General features: G+C 36.4%; 1 protein-coding gene and 1 pseudogene across 2 annotated transcripts in view; one reads left to right on the top strand and one right to left on the bottom strand.

The window, feature by feature from the left end:
* PIGL (phosphatidylinositol glycan anchor biosynthesis class L) overlaps positions 1 to 18,844 on the bottom strand; it is a 91,996-nt gene that overhangs the window by 64,146 nt on the left and 9,006 nt on the right. The window contains 1 exon segment of the mRNA XM_079131719.1: positions 15,222 to 15,321. Within this exon segment, the coding sequence (XP_078987845.1) occupies positions 15,222 to 15,321 (100 nt within the window).
* On the top strand, positions 12,992 to 15,211 carry LOC306656471 (poly(rC)-binding protein 2-like; annotated as a pseudogene). The gene has a single exon. The product of its transcript is annotated as a poly(rC)-binding protein 2-like (transcript).

Genomic DNA, 18,844 nt, shown 5'->3' with positions numbered 1-18,844 from the left:
CTTCTCTCTTTCACTATATGATTTGCATTAATGTTTTGGAAAACACAAGAACTTACAGGAATTGCTACCAACTCAGGCTCATTTGTTTCCTAGTAGGTACTAGATTCTATTTTCTTGTGCAGCTAAACTTAGTCTGTAAAAGTCTTGGGTTTTTTAATGCCATACTGATGTTAAGAAAAGAACTGGTTAAAAAAAAAAAAAAAAGAATATGTTTAGTGTTGCTGAAACCTTAGAGAACAATGTTGCCCAGTCTATTGAATAACCAAATAGATTTAGAAAAATGCTTCCAAATCAAAGCATTTAGAACCTTCCCAAAGTTAAAAGTAACTATGCAAGCTGAGGATTCAGATTTTAATTAAAGAAAGTAAGAATAATTTCCTTTAGGTCTCAGAAATCTGTTTGCTAATCTCCATCTTTCACTTTAGGAGTCTTGTTGAATTTGGTTCCTAAGCTGACATGATGGAGATTTGGATCTATTTTTCCTTCTAGTAGGTGCAGGATCTCTGGTCTAATACCTAGGTCCTTTATCCATTTCGTGCTGATTTTTGTGCAGGATGAGAGACAGAGGTCTAATTTCATTTTGTTACACATGGATTTCCAGTTTTCCCAGCACCATTTGTTGAAGAGGCTATCTTTTCTCCAATGTGTATTTATGGTGCCTTTGTCTAGTATGAGATAACTGTATTTACATAGGTTTTTCTCTGTGTCTTCTATTCTGTACCACTGGTCTTCATGTCTGTCCCAGTTTGTACTTCTTTGACTACAAACAGCTCTGAGACCTTGCAAATTTTGCCAAATGACAAATCACAGTTTCCAAAGCACTTAATGGGCTGGAGCATGAGTTATAACTGAGGGACTCTCTTTGTTTATTTCATCATAATCAGAACTCTCCTGAATTCCCACGTGTTTCCAGTGTGAGTGCTCAGGAGCAGTGTTCCCAGCTCTCCTTTCACTTATCCTTCAGAATGAGGTCCTCAAGAAGACCACAGTAGTTATTTTTAAAAAAGCTTAAAGTCACATTATATTTTCAAGGAACTGTGTTCTGTTTTTTTTTTTTGAACTGTGTTCTGTTTTGAACTCATCAAATATTACCAAAGTATATACAGAATTATTTCTAATCTAGCATTCACTTGAATAGGCAGAAGAAGTTGAATGGAGAGGGAAGAATGATTTACTAAATATGTGGGATAATCTTTTTAAAAAAACAAACAATTTAAAAAGTAAATAGGTTTGCAAGAAAATAAAAATTATATAGAATTCTGCGAAATTAAAATAAGTGTCCCTCTTCTATGGTCCCAACTGGGTAGTAGCTGCTATTAAAGAGTCTGTTATGTATCATTTTAGGAATTATCAATGAATAAAAATATGTGTATTTTTGTTTTGATATACAAAGTAAATAATTTTATAGATTCTTCATAATATGTGAAGACCTACAAAAGTCCCAAGTAAGTACTAAATCTGTAGATTGCATTTTCCAACCCCATACACTTTCTGGGTATCCTGGAAAGGCTCTCTAATCTTCGTGCTAGACCTGACCTTTAGCACATGCACAATGGAACAGAAATGTACAAATGCAGCCACAGTGACTGTCATGCCAATACCTGTATTCATCTACTACCCTCTAAACTGCGCTTTTCTTTCTTCAACATCTAGCCTGGTGTCTTGCTCGTTCACTGCATTTAATAATAGGTATCTGTTACCATCTGTGGAACATGCATTTTAATGTTATATAACTCATTAAGTTAGCAGAACCAATCTGTTAAGAAACTGGGTAAGGTTCCCAATAATAATCATTTAATTGTCTAATGGATAAGATTATATCTTCTTAAGAACTGATTTTTTCCTTATAAGGGGTTTAATTGGTGAGCTCTTCTGGTTAAATGTTTCCCTGAAATCAAGCATTGAAGTTCAGAGCAGTAAGAAAGCACTAACCACACACAATGTCAACTATTGTACTATTAAGCCCATGATGATATTTCAATACAGTAATAAAGTGGTGACCTACTTCACTGTCAAAAGTTAGGAATCAGGCTGGGTGTGCTAGCACATGCTTGTAATCCCAGCAGCTCTGGAGGCTGAGGCAGGAGGACTGCAAGTTCAAAGCCAGCCTCAGCAAAAACGAGGTACTAAGAAACTCAGTGAAACCCTATCTTTAATATCTCTAAGTAAAATACAAACAGGGGTGGGGTTGTGGCTCAGTGGTCTATTCCCTCTGAGTTCAATCCCTGGTACCTCTCCACCCACCCTGCCAAAAAAAAAAAAAAAAAAAAAAAAAGAAAGCCAGGAATCAGTTCCATCTCCCTGTTCTCTTTCTCTCTCACCAAATGAGGATACAGTGAGAAGGTGCCATCTGAAAGCAAGAAGAGGACCTTTGCCAAAAACTAACCTCCTTAATCTGGGACTGCCAACATACAGAACTGTGAGAACATACATTTCTGTTAAACCACCATGTCTATGGTGTTTTGTTATGGCAGCCCAAGAGGACCAAGACACATTTCATACCATTAAGTAACAAATACCTAAATGATGTGGAAGTGGCTTTGGAACAAGACAATGAATAAAGGCTGTAGGAGTTTTAAGGTATATGCTAGAAAAAGCCTAGATTACCATGAAGGGACAGTCAGTAGAAATGTGGACATTAAATTCGATTCTGGTGAGGTCTCAGGAAGTCAGAAGGAGAGCTGGAGAGAAAACCTCCATTTTCTTAGAAAATACATAAATAATCATGAATAGAATGTTGGATGTAAAATGCCACTCTGATAAGGTATCAGATAGATAAGAGGAACAAGTTATTGGAAAATGGAGAAAAGGTCATCCCTGAAGTTACACAGAACTTGGCTGACTTGTGTTCTAGTGTTTTGTGGAAGATAAAACTGTGATGGATAAAATTAGATATTTAGATGAGATTTCTAAGAAAAATGTTGAAGGTACTGCCTGGGTCTTTCCTATTGCTTATAGCAAAGTGTTAAGTTGATAGATGGATGGAAGGAGGAACTGTAAAGCAAAAATGTACTAGAACTTAAAGATTTTGGAAAAATTTCAGCCTCACCATATTGTAAAAAATGAGAAAGTCTGTTCTGAAGAGAACCATTTGATGAACAGATTAATATGAGCAAATTACAAAATTGGCCATCTCAGTAGTAATCAGGAAGAAAAAAAAGAGGCACAAAATAAAAGAGGGCTGCCGGACTCCAAAGATTCAACAGGAACAGACGGACAACAGTTTTCTGGCTATGTACATACATCATATTTCAATAAGAGGGAAACGTATTCCACACATGTACAACCATAAAAATGCAAGTTATATTCCATTTACATATGATATGTCAAAATACATTCTACTGTCATGCATAACTAAAAAGAACAAATTAAAAAAAAAAAAAGAGGGAAATGTGATCCCCAATGGAGATTCAGAAATCAGCAGGTTTGCTACTCTCACCACAGACCCCAGTGGGCCTAGAGGACAGAGTATTGAACCAAAGAGGTTATTCTTCAGCCTGAAGAGCTAAAGGAATGCACCTTCCCAGGTTTTGGACTTATTTGGATCTGTTATCCTTTCTTCTTAAAAATATGTATAATACAATATGTATATATATAAAGAAGCTAATTTAAAGATTCAAGGAAAATGCATCTTAGTTGGTTTCAGTTGTCATAACAAAATTCTATAGCTCAAGTGGCTTTAACAACAAAAATACTTTCTCCCTTTTGGAACAGGATTATCTATCTATTCCACCCTGTCCCACCATCATATTTCATAAGCATGTAACTTGTCTGATTTCCCAGATTCCAGTTGGAGAGGAATTCTGTCTCAGGATGAAATTTGTACTCATACTTGCTTTTGGTGATATCTAGATTAGACTGTAGAACTTGGATTGCAGAGTTAATTTTTGAATAAGTTAAGAATTTTGGAGGCTGTTGAACACTTGCCTAGCACATGTGAGGCACTGGGTTTGATCCTCAGCACCACATAAAAATAAATAACTAAATAAAGAGTTAGCTGGTGCTACCAATTTAAAAAAATAATTTTGGAGTCTGTTGGAATGGGATAAATATAATTTGCATGCAATAAGGAAATCAATTTTGATGAGTTGGAATGGAATGATGTGGACTAAATTATGTTGCCCTAAAATTCATATGTTGAAGCCGGACCTCCAGATGTGACTGTATTTGAGATGGGGTTTTTAGCAGGAAACTTATAGAACTGGTGTCTTATAAGAGGAGGCCAAAGAGAGATCTCTCTACCATGTGAGGATACAGTGAGAAGGTAGCTATCTGCAAGCAAGGAGGAGAACCCTCATCAGAAACTGACCCTGCTAGACCTTAATCTAGGATTTTGGGGCTGCAAAACTGAGAAAGTATTTTTGTTGTTAAAGCCACCTGAGCTATAGAAATTTTGTTATGACAGCAGAAACCAACTAAGATGCATTTTCCTCAAATCTTTAAATTAGCTTCCTTATATATATACATATTATACATATTTTAATATGTGTATTTTTAATACACATATTTTTTAGTTGTCAATGGACCTTTATTTAATTTATTTATTCACATGTGGTGCTGAGGATTGAACCCAGTGCTTCACACATGCCAGGCAAGCACTCTACCACTGTGCTCAACCACAGCCCCAAATTAGCTTCTTAAAAATGTTTATTTTTACCAAGTTTACTACCTCTCCACTGTATCCTTTCACAAGTAGGGAACTGAGGCTGACACTTCATGATCTTCCCAGAACAGATAAAAAAAAAAATGTAATAAATTAAGGCAGATGATGAGAATAAAGGTCTTGATAACAAAAGGTCTTTGGCTTCACTACTGTTTTCACAAATCAGATCTGTCCCTGAAAAAAAAAAAAAAAAAAAAACAACAACTTGTGTTGCTGGGCCAGAGCAGACACTGCACAGGTAGAAACAAATGGGGTGCCTGGCATAAACCCAAAATATTATTAATACTAATATTAATAGGGAGAAAACAAATCACAACATATACTCACTGAGTAAAAGGGTCATATCATATATGAAAACAGGAGTTAATGACTTCTATAAATTAACTTGAAACCATATATTTTTTCAAGGTTGACAGAGGAAAAAATTTAGAAACAGAAAAAAAGTAACCTGTTTAGGTCATACAGTTAATAACCTGATAAAGCTGGGGTTTCAGTCTGGGCAATCTAGCACTATCTAGATCTGTGCTCTTTAAAACATTACAAAATTCATTGGCATAAGAAGAGAAGAAATTCTCTCATGATGATCACAATAGTTTACCCTGAACCAAATAAGACTGAGAAAAAATCTAAACCTTTTCCTCATTATTTTGTAGCGTACTGAAATGAACAGAACCCCACTCTCCCAATCTAATAAAATGGACATCAATTCCCAACAGTGTCTAATATGATAGAGAATATATTTCATATTCAGCAACCAACACCATTAATGATCAAACACTAGATGTGTTCTTAATCAAATCATTAAGATACATAAAATTGCCTGCTCTTAATCATGTTGCTTAACAAAGTTTAAGGAATTTTTCCTAAAGCAATAAGAAGTAAAACAAAAATAATAGGCATATGTTGAAAAAAATTGTAAGCATTACTTGCAGATGATTTACCTATAAAACTTAAGAGAAGCAAGGGGAATACTGGTAGGTTTTTGACAGAAGTTTTGTTAAAAATCAATAAATCTACATACTAGCAGTAAATTCTTATAAAAACCTTATTCACAATAACAACAACAACAAAAAATCAATCAAAATCACCTTAGCAAGAACTACGTATACATAGTTGAAAAAAACTATAGGTTTTGGGGTGTAGCTCATTGGTTGTGTTTGCCTAACATGTGTGAGGCCCTGGGTTGGACCACCAGTATTGCAAAACAACTAAAAACCTACCAACAAAGTAAAAACAAACTATAAGAACCTGGGTGCACACCTATAATTCTATTTAGTCACCTAGCATGCACTAAGCCTTGAGTTCAATCCCTAAGACCACATATATACAATCTACAAAAGTTCTCTACTTTGACCCAGTAATTCATCATCTAGGAATCTACTTATGGTTGAAAGATTTACTAATAAAATTTTAAATTCTTAAATATTAGAAAATTTTGAATATTCAATAATATTTAAATATTCAGTATTCAATAATAAATTGTGGTACATCATTTTTTCTTTCTAATAACAGATTTTCCTTTTAAAGTGGTACTGGAAATCAAACCTAGGGCCTTGAGAATGCTGGGCAAATGCTCTAGCACTGAGCTACATCTCCAAACCTGTGGTAAATCTTTCTGATCAAATCTTTACAACCATTAAAGACTTAAGGTCACATGCCAATAATTCCAGCTACTTGGAAGACTAAGGCAGTAGGATTACAAGTTTGAGGCCAGTCTGGGCAATTTAGGGAGACCCTGTCTCAAAATAAAAAGGGCTGGAGATGTAGCTCAGTGGTAGAGCACCCTGGCTCAGTACTGGAACAAAGAGAGAGAAAGAGAGGGGGGCGGGGAGGGAGAGAGAGAGAGAGAGAGGGAGGGAGGGAGGGAGAGAGGGGCAGGCTTAAGTATTATCTATCTGGTTAATATTGAAATGTGAGTAGAGGGTTGGGGTTGTGGCTCAGTGGTAGCGTGCTTGCCTAGCATACGTGAGGCCCTGGATTCAATCCTTTAACACCACATAAAAATAAAATAAAGCTATTATGTCCATCTACAACTAAAAAATATATTTGAAAATTTTTTTAAAATGTGAGTAGATTTGGGGTTTCATATAAACCTTGACAGCTGTCAATGGAATTGGTAGCTTAAAAATGGTGAGCTTTTAAAAAATGAAAGTGCTAAATATAATAAGGTAGATTCTTACATTTGATGGTCATCATCTAAAATATTTTTAAGCCAGGTGTTGTGACAAATACCTGTAATCCCAGAGGTTCAGGACGCTGAGGCAGGAAGACTGAAAGTTAAGTCAGCCTCAGCAATTTAGCAAGGCCCTAAGCAACTTAGTGAGAACTTGTCCCAAAATAAAATAAAATTTTAAAAGGAATGGGGATGTGGCTCAGTGGTTAAGCAGTCTTGGGTTCAATCCCTGGCACCAATAAAAAATTAAACAAACAAAATATTTTTAAGTCTTATTATTATATTATGTCATGAAAAATTCATATTACCAAATCTAAATAATTTAGCATTACTTTAATTTTAAAACAATTGGTTATCATACTTCAATATATTTTACACAATGTGTGATATGTGCTCCACATGTATAAGTTCATTTGGTTATCACAACAAACTGTTTCAGAAGAATTTATTTATTTTTTATTTTTTTAAAAATATTTTTGTAGTTGTAGATGGACAGTATGCCTTTATTTTATTTGTTTATTTTTATGTAGTGCTAAGGATCGAAACTGGTGCCTCACATGTGTTAGGCAAGCATTCTGCCACTGAGCCCCAATCCCAGCCCACTCAGAAGAATTTAGAATTTGCATAATTGCATTATAAATAAAGTTTGGATATAAATAAAAGATTGTCTGATTTTAAAAGGCTTAAGTATTATTTAATGGCATGGGAATATGATACAGTGCTCTTATGAAAAAAAAAACAGGATACAAAACATTCTACACCATCTGATGCTAATTTTGTTTAACAAGGGTCAGACAAACCTCCTTTTCCTTATAATGTTCTAAAGTATCCTCACCCCACATCTCAGTTTATAGGACACCAAACTTCAAATTATTTTTCTTATCATTGTTTGCATTTTTACTTCCTCTTCCTTTTGATGATCCCTACTCTCTTATCACTCCAACTAATCTATGGGTAAATTCATTCATTTTAAAAATTTTAATCCTCCCATAAGGATGTCTAATCTTTTATCTCACTAGAACTCATTTCTTATCCTTTGCAAAGTACCCTAGCTAATCTTTACCCATCCAGAAGTCTAGGTGGATTTCCATTATCTCAAATTCTATTCCTTGAAATCTTGTCATTGCAACCTTTTAAGTAAGACTTGATTTATTCCCTCATCTCCATCTCAGACACTGTTACTCTAAATTGAGATATTTTTCTTTCACCAGGACAAATGCAATAGATTAACTGGTCTAAGATGCTAATCTCTTCAATTCATGCTATTATCAGTGATTGTTCTAAAGCAAAAACTTCATCATTCCTCTTCACTATTCAGTTTACTTTTCTGTATTGATGTTATGTTCAAACAGAAAGAGATACATATTCTGCCAAGGCTAATTCATTCCCAGTTTATGTGAACTCCACTGCCTTTCCCATTCTAATCTGTGTGTATGTGGAGTGGGGAGAGCTAACTAAAATAGACGTTGGAATGAAAAAGGAATCTCATGGAGAATGATTGAGTTCATGAACAACTCAGAGAGCCAATCTAAGCCTAACAATCCACTGAATTTTTTCTCAATAAGGTATTAATAAACTTAGAGCCACTGATAGCTTCTTCCCATTCCCAAACTCTGTTGAAGATCTTTTAAAAGTGCTAGGCAGTTCTCCAAGGCTATCATACTTCCTTTTGGTCTGCTTTCCTTGGTTTCCTTCTATTTAACCTATCTATTGTTAATCTTTGCTATGGAGTTGACACTTCCTTGCTCTGAATTCCAAGGAGTCATATACTTAGGTTTCATTAATCTAGCTCAACAAAAAATAAAATTCTATGTGAGGTATAAAGTATATAGGCTTTGCAACATGGCAAAGCTAAATAAGCTCTTTTCCTTCCTATAGCCATTCCTAACATTCTGCTGGAAGTGTCATCTGTCATTATAAAGTCTGAAAATACTAGATACTAGTTTGTCCACTGTGCAGCAGCAACAGGGGTTGGGAAGGTAGTATAGAGGTGATGGTGGGAAGCCACATAGGACAGCAGACCCGAGAGAAAGTCTGTTGGGGCTTCTATTTTTTTTCCATAATAAAAGAGATGTGTAGAAGGAAAATAACCACTTTCTTGGCAGAACACAATTGTGCTTGCATGTCACATCTGAAACTACTGCAATTACTTTGTAACCACAAGGGGAGGCATGTTGATAGCTGCGTAAAAGATGGGAAGGACTTGGGTTTTTTTCTTGTTTGTTTGTTTTTCAGGACTTGAGTTTTTGATGATGCCGTTAAGCCACACTGGACTTATCTTGCTTCTGGACGACTTCATATATGAGAGGACAAATCTTACTACTGAAGCCCCGCCAAGTGACCATTCATTTGTAATTTATTACTAACTCATGTGTGCCTATTGGTAGTAACTCCCTTCCCTCATCTAAGAATGCACTGGTTCTAATCTAAGAACAATCCCCCCCACGCCTATACACACACGAAACCATCCAAAAAACAACTGGAACCACAATTGTTGGAAAACTATAGAAATTAAAAATAAACAAGTGGTAAATGAAGGTGATGGGGACCTTCTTTGTTTTCAGACTTGACAACTTCTTATTTGGCAGCTTTTCCTTGATCCTTAGCTGTGTACCTGGAATCTACATAAGGGAAACCACTTACTAGTAAGCCAAATGAACTGTGTTTTCCTCAGAGACGTCCCATGTATATCCCAGAATATGAGGTCAACTGTTTAAGTAAGGTTACAAGTTCATCTTAGAAATGGGTTAGTGTTTATTTACTTAAAGATAGGGATACTGTCCAAACTGGGATTAACTCCCAGTGCCTGATAATTATGACACACCTAAATACAGATTTCAGTTAAGATACAACTTCTTTCTTTAGTATTCCTGTCCTGTAAAAATAGCAGAACAAGCTGGGCGTGGTGGGAACACCTGTAATCTCAGATACTTGGGAGGCTGAGATAGGACTGCAAATTCAAGGACAGCTTCAGCAATTTGGTGAGGCCTTAAGCAACTTAGTGAGACCCTGTCTTAAAATAAAAAAATGGCTGGGGACCTAGTTTCAAGCACCAGTACCATTAAAAAAAAAAAAAAAAAGAGCCAATTTTGTGTTTTAGGAATGGACTGAAAATGCTGGCAAAACTACCACTTTACCACTTTTGACTTTTTATATATATCTAGGGTGATAATTTTTTTTCTTTGCATACTAAAAGGAGCTTGTCTTTTCATCACAGTTTAAGTTATTACCATCACGGTTGTGTTACCCAGTAACATAAGAGCAAACCTAAAAACAGGGAAGCAAGTACAAATTCATTTACAATAAACCCTTAAAGCTATCTTGCTAGCCAAAAGCATATTTTAAAGCCTAAAATGTTGTAAAATTCACAAATTCCAGCTGTTCTTTCATAGGTTGAAGAAGTGAGTCAGAAACAAATACAGTAAAATATATTCATATATGCCAGGAGATGGAAGAAAAGGCGTGTAGTAAGCATGGTACATAAAAAAAAAAAATTATTATAGAAATTTTCAGATAGAAAAGTTAAAAAATAGTATAACAAACACTCTTATACCTTCTATTGAGATTCAAATTGTTAATACTCGCTATTTTGGGTTAATTTATGATATATGTGTGTGTGTGTGTGTGTGTGTGTGTATGTGTATATACAAAATATGCATTTGTGTGTATCTATATATAAAATATGTGTGTGAATGTATATATGGGTATATGTATGCATATATTTTCTGACTTATTTTAAAGTAAATTATAGATGTTACGGTCAGTTATATTTAATCTTGGTTTTCAATTTCTGCCCTTCTGAATAGAAGATAATTTTATTCCATGTTTTGTGAAATTCTTAAGGTTAAATAAAATGAGTAATGTTTGTGTTGTTGGAAAGCAAGATGGTCAGTGTAAGAGAAAAGATTCAATTGTAAGAACTAAAGATGTTAAACAAAATCCCTGAAACATTAACACTGAATTGTAATCATCAGTATAAGTTACTGATTTTTCTTTCCCCTTAAAGAAAAAATAGACATATCCTAGTTCTGTTCACTATCAGGGCCAGTTAGCAATGAGAAATAAAAACACTTAGCAAATAATGCTCCTAGTGTGTTGGCTGTAGTATTCAAATATCATTCCATACTAAGACAAACCAAGGCTTCCTGGAGAAATGACTGATTCCAAAATCAGGGCAGGGAGGTATATATAAGAAGGTATTAGAGTTCTGTTGTCCATGAAAGTTAGGAAATCATAAAAGAGTAAAGACAGCCATCAGAATATACATGAGCCACCATGAAGAAGCTCACTAGTCAAAGATAGACAATTTAGGAATCAAAGAACCTACTGACTGTTTTAGTCAGCTTTTTCACTACTGTGACCAAAAGACCTAACAAGAACAATTTCAGAGGAAGAAAAATTTATTTGGCACTCAGAGTTTTAGAGGTCTCACTCCACAGATGGCCAACTCTGTTGCTCTATGCCTGAGGTGAGGCAGAACATCATATAGAAAGGTGTGGAGGAAGAGAGTTGCTCAGGACATGCACCAGAAAGCAGAGGAAGCTCCACTCATGAGGGACAAAAGGCATGCCCCAAGTGACAACCACCTCTAGACACATCTATCTGCCTAGCTGCCATCCAATTAAACCTTACCAGCAGATTAATGTGCTGATTAGTTTAAAGCTCTCATAACCCAGTCATTTCACCTCTGAACTTTCTCGAAAGCATAAGCTCTGGGGGAGCACCTCATATCTAAACCATAACCATGATTGAACCTAAAATGTGGACTATATAAAAACAAAGACATTCCTAGTGAAATTAAAAGTGTCCCCCACTTTTAAGAAACAATGGATCACAATTAGGTTATCAATTCCTTATTCTGAGAACATCAATTAAATGGGAAGAACTGAGCATCTATCTTGCCTTATTGGTTCAAATTATACAGTAAGTAGTTAAACAGTCCCAGTTAATCATGAAAGTTCTGCAAAAAAGAATTACAGCTAGTACATATAGAACATGTGAGACAATTAAAAACTTCCTATTTTGTAACTTCTAGTTAATGATTCAAGTTATAGTCATAAGAACATTACATAAAAAGTTGATGGGTTTCTTTAAAATGAGGGAAACAGCTATTGCCATCTGAATTCACTCATCAAGTGCTGAATCACTAAAGGTGAGATAATCAGACAGTAAGCATCTCTTGATACAATGTAATATGAGTACACAGAATGGTCTATGAAGTATTCTTCTCCCCAAATCTAATCAGGATTTTACAGTTAAATTTCCAGTGTGCAAGAAATATAAAAGATAGAGGAATAACTATACCAGGAGGAAACAGACAGACAAATTCAGAAGATAGGGCATTCTATATGAAAACAAACCTGGTTTCTTCAACAAATCAATGATATGGAGGAAAGGTAAATTAAATGCAAAATATCAACCAACTATAATGTATATACCTTGTTTAGATTCTGATTTCAAAAAAACGAATTGTACAAAGATATTTTTGAGTTGCCTGGAAAAATTTCAATATGGGCTTGGTGTTGGAGGAACCAAAGAATTAGTTATTATTAATTTAGTTAGATGTGATGATAATGGCATGATAGCCATAGGAAAATGTTCATGTTCTTTAGATTTGCATACTTAGATATGTAAGGGTGAAAAAGTCCGATGTCTGGGATTTTCTTTAAAATACTTCATGTACACGAAAGATGTTAAGTGGGGATAGATGAAGCAAGTAAAGCAAATTACTGGGATATTACTGGAATTAGGTATAGGCATATGGGGGTTCATGCTACTGTTCTTTATATTTTTGTGTGGTTTTGAAATTATAATAATCTTTTTTTTTTTTTTTGCGGTACTGGGGATCGAACTCAGGGCCTTGTGCTTGCAAGGCAAGCACTCTACCAGCTGAGCTATCTCCCCAGCCCTAAAAAATTTTAAAGATATAGATGTATAGAGAAATATCTATCTCAAGACAAAACATTTTGAACACAAGTTGAAGAAAGTTACTTCCATTACATCATTTAAAAATAAATATGGTCCAGACCAGCAGAGGCAGTAGCCAGAGCAGCCACAGCCTGCGCCTCCTCCCCTCTGTCCTTGCTTCCCAGCCCCCAACCAGCCCCAGGTCTCTTTCCCACTTCCTCCTGCACCCTGCCTTCCTCCTCTGCCCACCGTGGGGGGCCTTCTCACTGGCCCCTATTGTCCCCCCTGCCCCCCCCCCCCCCCCCCCGCCACATCTCCCACTCTTCCCCTTCCCACCTGCTTTCCTTTCCCCCTCAGCCTGCAGTTTTTGGCTTTCACCCTGACCAGTGACCAAAGACTTGAACACTTATCTACATGGACACCGGTGTGATTGAAGGTGGGTTAAATGTCATTCTCGCCATTCGGCTGCTTATGCATGGAAAGAAAGTATCATTGGAAAGAAAGGAGAATCAGTTAAGAAGATGTGAGAGGAGAGTGGTGCACATAACATCTCAGAAGGGAATTGTCCTGAGAGAATCATCACTTTGACTGGACCCACTAATGCCATCTTCAAAGCCTTTGCTATGATCATTACAAACTGGAAGAGGACCAATAGCACAGCTGCCAGTAGACCCCCCAATCACTCTGAGGCTGGTGGTCCCTGCTAGTCAGTGTGGCTCTCTCATTGGAAAAGGTGGTTGCAAGATTAAGAAAATACGAGAATACAGGGGCTCAAGTCCAGGTGGCAGGGGACATGCTTTCCAATTCAACTGAGCGGGTCATCACTATTGCTGGCATTCCGCAATCCATCACTGAGTGTGTCAAACAGATCTGCGTGGTCATATTGAGACTCTCCCAGTCCCTCCTCAAGGGCGTGACATCTCATACATGGCACAAACTATTAAGTTCTCCAGTTATCTCTGCAGGTGGTCAGGACAGGTACAGTACAGCCAGTGACAGTGCAAGCTTTCCCCACACCACCCTGTCCATGTGCCTCAACTCTGACCTGAGGGACCACCTCTAGAGGCCTATACCATTCAAGGACAGTATGCCATTCCACAGTCAGATTTGACCAAGCTGCACCAGTTGCAATGCAATAGTCTCATTTTCCTTTGACACATGGCAACACTGGATTCAGTGGCATTGTTTCCACCTCTCTAGAGGTGAAAGGCTATTTGGGCAGGTTTGGATGTATCTACTCAGACTACTTCTCATGAACTCACCATTCCAAATGACTTGATTGGCTGCATAATCGGGAGTCAAGGAGCCAAAATCAATAAAATCCATCAGATGTCTGGGGTGCAGATCAAAATTGCAAACCCAATGGAAGGATCTACTGACAGGCAGGTTACCATCACTAGATCTGCTGCCAGCATTAGCCTGGCTCTGTATCTAATCAACGTCAGACTTTCCTTGGAGACGGGTGGCATGAGGAGCAGCTAGACCGATGCAGATTCATCCATAATCCCTTTCTGCTGTTCACCACCACCCATGATCCATCTGTGTAGTTTCTGAACAGTCAGTGATTCCAGGTTTTAAATAGCTTGTAAATTTTCAGTTTCTACACATTTTATCATCCACTCCTGATTTTTAAATTAAAGTGTTTTAATTCCTTTCTCAGTTCAGCTGTTAATGCTGAGATACATATTTAGTTTTATGAGCTTCTGCCCCCCCCTTTTTTTCTGGCTCATGAATTTTTCTGTTTGTTATGGAATGTAAGAGTGGACTACTTATACATTTCAGTTTAGTTCTGTAATGTCAGGAATTTTTCAAAAAAAAATTAAAAGATGGATTGGAGCTTTTTCTTTGTGAATATAAACTGGATGCCACAGTGATTCATGTGGGTTTTATTCCTGTTTTCTTCCTGTTATTTTTGTACCTTTTATCCCTTACAGGACCCTGATTGGGTTTTGAATAGAAGCCCGTAGTGCAATTAAGATATTTTCTCCTGTTCATCACTTTCATGTTTTTATTCACCCTCGATCCTTCCTTCCTACAAACCTGTACCTAATTGCCCCTTTTGAAACCCGTGTCCAGATTGAAGATTAGACTTTTCCTAGGTCTTAACTGTAGAAAAGGTGTGAAGTTCCATGGTCAGGGGGTGTACACATTCATATTTATGGAAGCAGTTCACCTGTATCAGATTGGGATCACCTTCATGGGAAAATCTGTCCCCTTGTTCAATCTTGCATATTTAAACTAAAACTTGTTTTAGTTTAAAACTTTTTGTTTTTAGCTTAAAACTTTTTGTTTTAGTTTAAAACTTGTCTCTTGTTTTCAGTAAAAATAAAACATATAAATAAATAAATAAATGTGAAGCAGTTTTAAGTGGAATTGTCAAATAAGATGTTCTTATCTCCCCATACTAAGTTTTTGGGTTTTTAGAATGTACAACTCCAAATTCATTGCTAATTTTTACATTATTAAAAGATAAATTACCTGTCATCAATAATCATTACGCGAGAGGGTGGAATCCCCAAAACATCACAGCTCTGCAAAAGTTCTTTCTTACGAATCTCTCCTTGATTGTAGTAATTTCCTGAGGATAACAAATATAGTGATAGATTTCTTTAACAGTGGAGACCCGTTTATTCTTTTTTTTTTCCTGTTTATTTTTGTCCCATTTTTTCCCTAGAGGATTTAAGCTATCTGAAGAATGTGTGATTATGATAAGGAGTTGAAGAAAATATAATACTTAAGCTTACTATAAGATACTCCTGTCAGAAGATTACGAGAAGCAGTATACTCTTTAGAATCATTAATTACTTGTCTGTCTGTCTAGCTATACGTCTGTCATCTGCATTTCAATGATATATTAGAGGAAATAGGAGCATCTTGGAGTTAAGAAGATTTAAGACTGACCTTTATTGCTTGGGCTCCTTTAAATTATGACTCCTGAGCTGGGGTATAATTTAGAGATAGAGAGCTTGTCTAGTGTACCTGAGGCCCTTGGTATAATCCCTAGCAAAATACACACACACACACACACACACACACACACACACACTAATCATCAACTATCTAACATTTATATAAAAAAAAGGGTGCTACTCTTGGGTATTGTAGGAAAATGTACAGGTACCATTTGGGAAAACATCCTCTCTTGAAGTTTAGTAAACAGCACTCCAAAAAGTTTAGGTATTCTTTATTTTCCCAATATATATTCTATAGTCTATAAGAATAATGCCCCCTCTCTCTATAGGATTCCTCTGTAGCTTCACAAATAATACAATGAAATTGGTACCATTTAAATTGCACATTCATGTGAGCAACTGCCTAGTTAATATACTCCTTAGTTCAAGTTTCTGACAAATAATTACATGTGTGATTTGTGCATGTTAACTTTCTAGAATCACAGTTTCTTCACCTGTAAAATGGCTAAACTCATAAGGTTTTCTGGACAATTATTTGAGATAACACATATCAAAGTACCCAATTGGGTACTGTGTTAGTTTTTTCTTTCCATGAACTCTTTACTTTTACTTCCCTGCCTCCTCTTTGTTTCTTTCTGAATTACAATTCATCTTTATCATCCAGATCAAAAGTCAAAAGCCTTCTTCTACTTTCCCTGGCAAGTAATCATGTCTACTATTCTACCTCTATGAACTTTTCTCCACCATCAAATTATTTGTAAATGTCACTGACCTTAAAAGTCATGGTCTCATTCAACTTTGTATCATTCCTAATATCCAGCACACTGCAGGCATTCATGAAGGACTTTAAGAGAAGCTCTGCTTACTGCAGGTAACTCAAAGAAAAACTACCATGTGAAACCCTTCAACTTGGGCTGGGGTTACCCTATTGCTAGAGCTGAACTGTCCCAATAGGAGACAGTCATTACATTGTATCTGATAAAGAGACTAATACCCTAAAAAGACTATAGAGAACAGTTTTAATTCTGTATTGTCTTCATCACACTTTCCCCCTCAGTTTTCTTTTTCTGGCAGTATTGGGGAGTCAACCCAGGGGCACTTTACCACTGAGCTACATCTCCCCCTTTTTTATTTTTGTTTTGAGATAGGGTCTCACTAAATTGCTTAGGGCTAAATTGCTAAATTGCTGAGGCTGACCTGGAATATACAATCCTCCTGCCTCAGCCTCTCAAATTCTTGGGATTACAGGTATGCACCTCTGTGCACCTGGGTGGAAAGTTTTAATTTGTTAGAATGAGAAATGGGCTGAGAGTTAACGTATTACGGTCCAATCACATCTGGTTGCCCACTAGCTACATGACTTTTTTTGGGGATTGAACGCATGATCTTGTGCATGCTAGACAAGCGTTCTATCATTAAGCTTCATTCACAACACTTTTTAAAAGTTTTTATTTTTGAGACAGGCTCTTGCAAAGTTGCTGAGCTGGCCTTGAACTTGTGATCCTCATTCCTCAACTTCCAAGCAGCATTATTCATTCACAAGCATAAGCCACTGTGCCTGGCAGTTCTTGAGTTTCAGGAATGTCAGCATGGTTTTCCCTTGAATATGACCAAGTAATAAAAAAAAAAAAAAAAATGTATTTGGAAGAAAAAAGGTTCAAGTTTCTTCCATTGTAAAATAAGGGAGTCAGGCATTATGGTGCACGCCTGTAATCCCAGTGGCTCAGGAGACTAAGGCAGGAGGATCAGGAGTTCAAAGAGACTCAAGCAACTTAGGGAGGCCCTAAGCAACTGAGTGAGACCATGTCTTAAATAAAATATAAAAAAGGGCTGGGGATGTGGCTCAGTGGTTAAGCATCCCTGGGTTCAATCCCTGGTACTAAAATAAATGAATGAATAAATAAATAAATAAATAAGAGAGAGTTTATCCTCTGCGTCAAGCTCTACCCAGGATAACAAAAACCAAATCATACAGCAAGAATTTAAGCAAAGATTTTGATATATCACTGATGAAAGAGTGAAGGGCCAAACAGGAACCAGTGAAGTGGCCAAGAGATTAGGGATAGCAGAAAGTGACTACCAACATAAAGGCAGGAGGCAGTATTACTGAAACAGAGGATTGGGCTCCCAAAGGAAGTTGAAACCAAGAGGACTTGATCTTCTTCCATTAGAATGTATCTACATACCCCAGGTTAAGAAATCATGATTTAAAAATGAAATTAAAATTTAAAAATGGGCAAGTGACTTAACTAAACATTCTCCAAAGAAGATAATAACCAATAAGCATGTGAAAACATGTTCATCATTAGTCACTAGGAAAATGCATATCAAAACTACAATAACATATCACTTCACGCCCATAAATATGGCTATAGTCCTAAAAATGGAAAATTACAAGCATTAATAAGGATATAAAGAAAGTGGAACTGGGTTGGGGATTTAACTCAGTAGCACAGAAATTGCCTAGCATGTATAAGGCTCTGAGTTACGTCTTCAGACCTGGAAAAAAAAGAAAAAAAAAAAAGAAAAAAAAAGTGGAACCATAGTTCATAACTGGTGGGAATGTAAAATGGCACAGCTGCTTTGGAAAACAGGGGATTCTTCAAAAATTGAAAGATAGGGCCTGAGTTTGTAGCTCAGTGGTAAAGTGTTTGCCTAGTATGTGTGAGGCACTGGGTTCGATCCTCAGCACCACATAAAAGATAAAAGTAAACAAACAAAATAAAGGTATTGTGTCCATCTACAACTAAAAATTTTTAAAAAAATTTAAACAGAATTACCACATGACTCAAGAACTATACTCACAAGTATATACTCAAAAGAACTGGAAACTGGTACTCAAACATATGTAACATTGATGTTCAAAGAAGCATTATTCACAGTAGTCAAAAAGTAGAAAAGTCTAAGTGATGAACAAAAAAACAAATTTGGGGCTGGGGATATAACTCAGTTGGTAGAGTGCTTGCCTCGCAAGCACAAGGCCCTGGGTTCAAATCCCCAGCTGAAAAAAAAAAAAAAAATCTTTACCTGCCCCCCAAAAAACAAATTTGGTATATATATAAAGTGAAATATTCAGCCATAAAATGAAATAAAATTCTGATACTTGCTACAATACTGATGAACTTTAAAAACATGCTAATCAACATAAGCCAGACATAAAATGACAATTACTGTATGATTTTACTTGTG

This window comes from Sciurus vulgaris, assembly GCF_902686455.1.
Source record: "Sciurus vulgaris genome assembly, chromosome: 3".
In the NCBI taxonomy this organism is placed as follows: Eukaryota; Metazoa; Chordata; class Mammalia; order Rodentia; family Sciuridae; genus Sciurus; species Sciurus vulgaris.
Note: the sequence above shows the minus strand (reverse complement) of the source record. Positions and strands in the feature narration are given on the sequence as shown.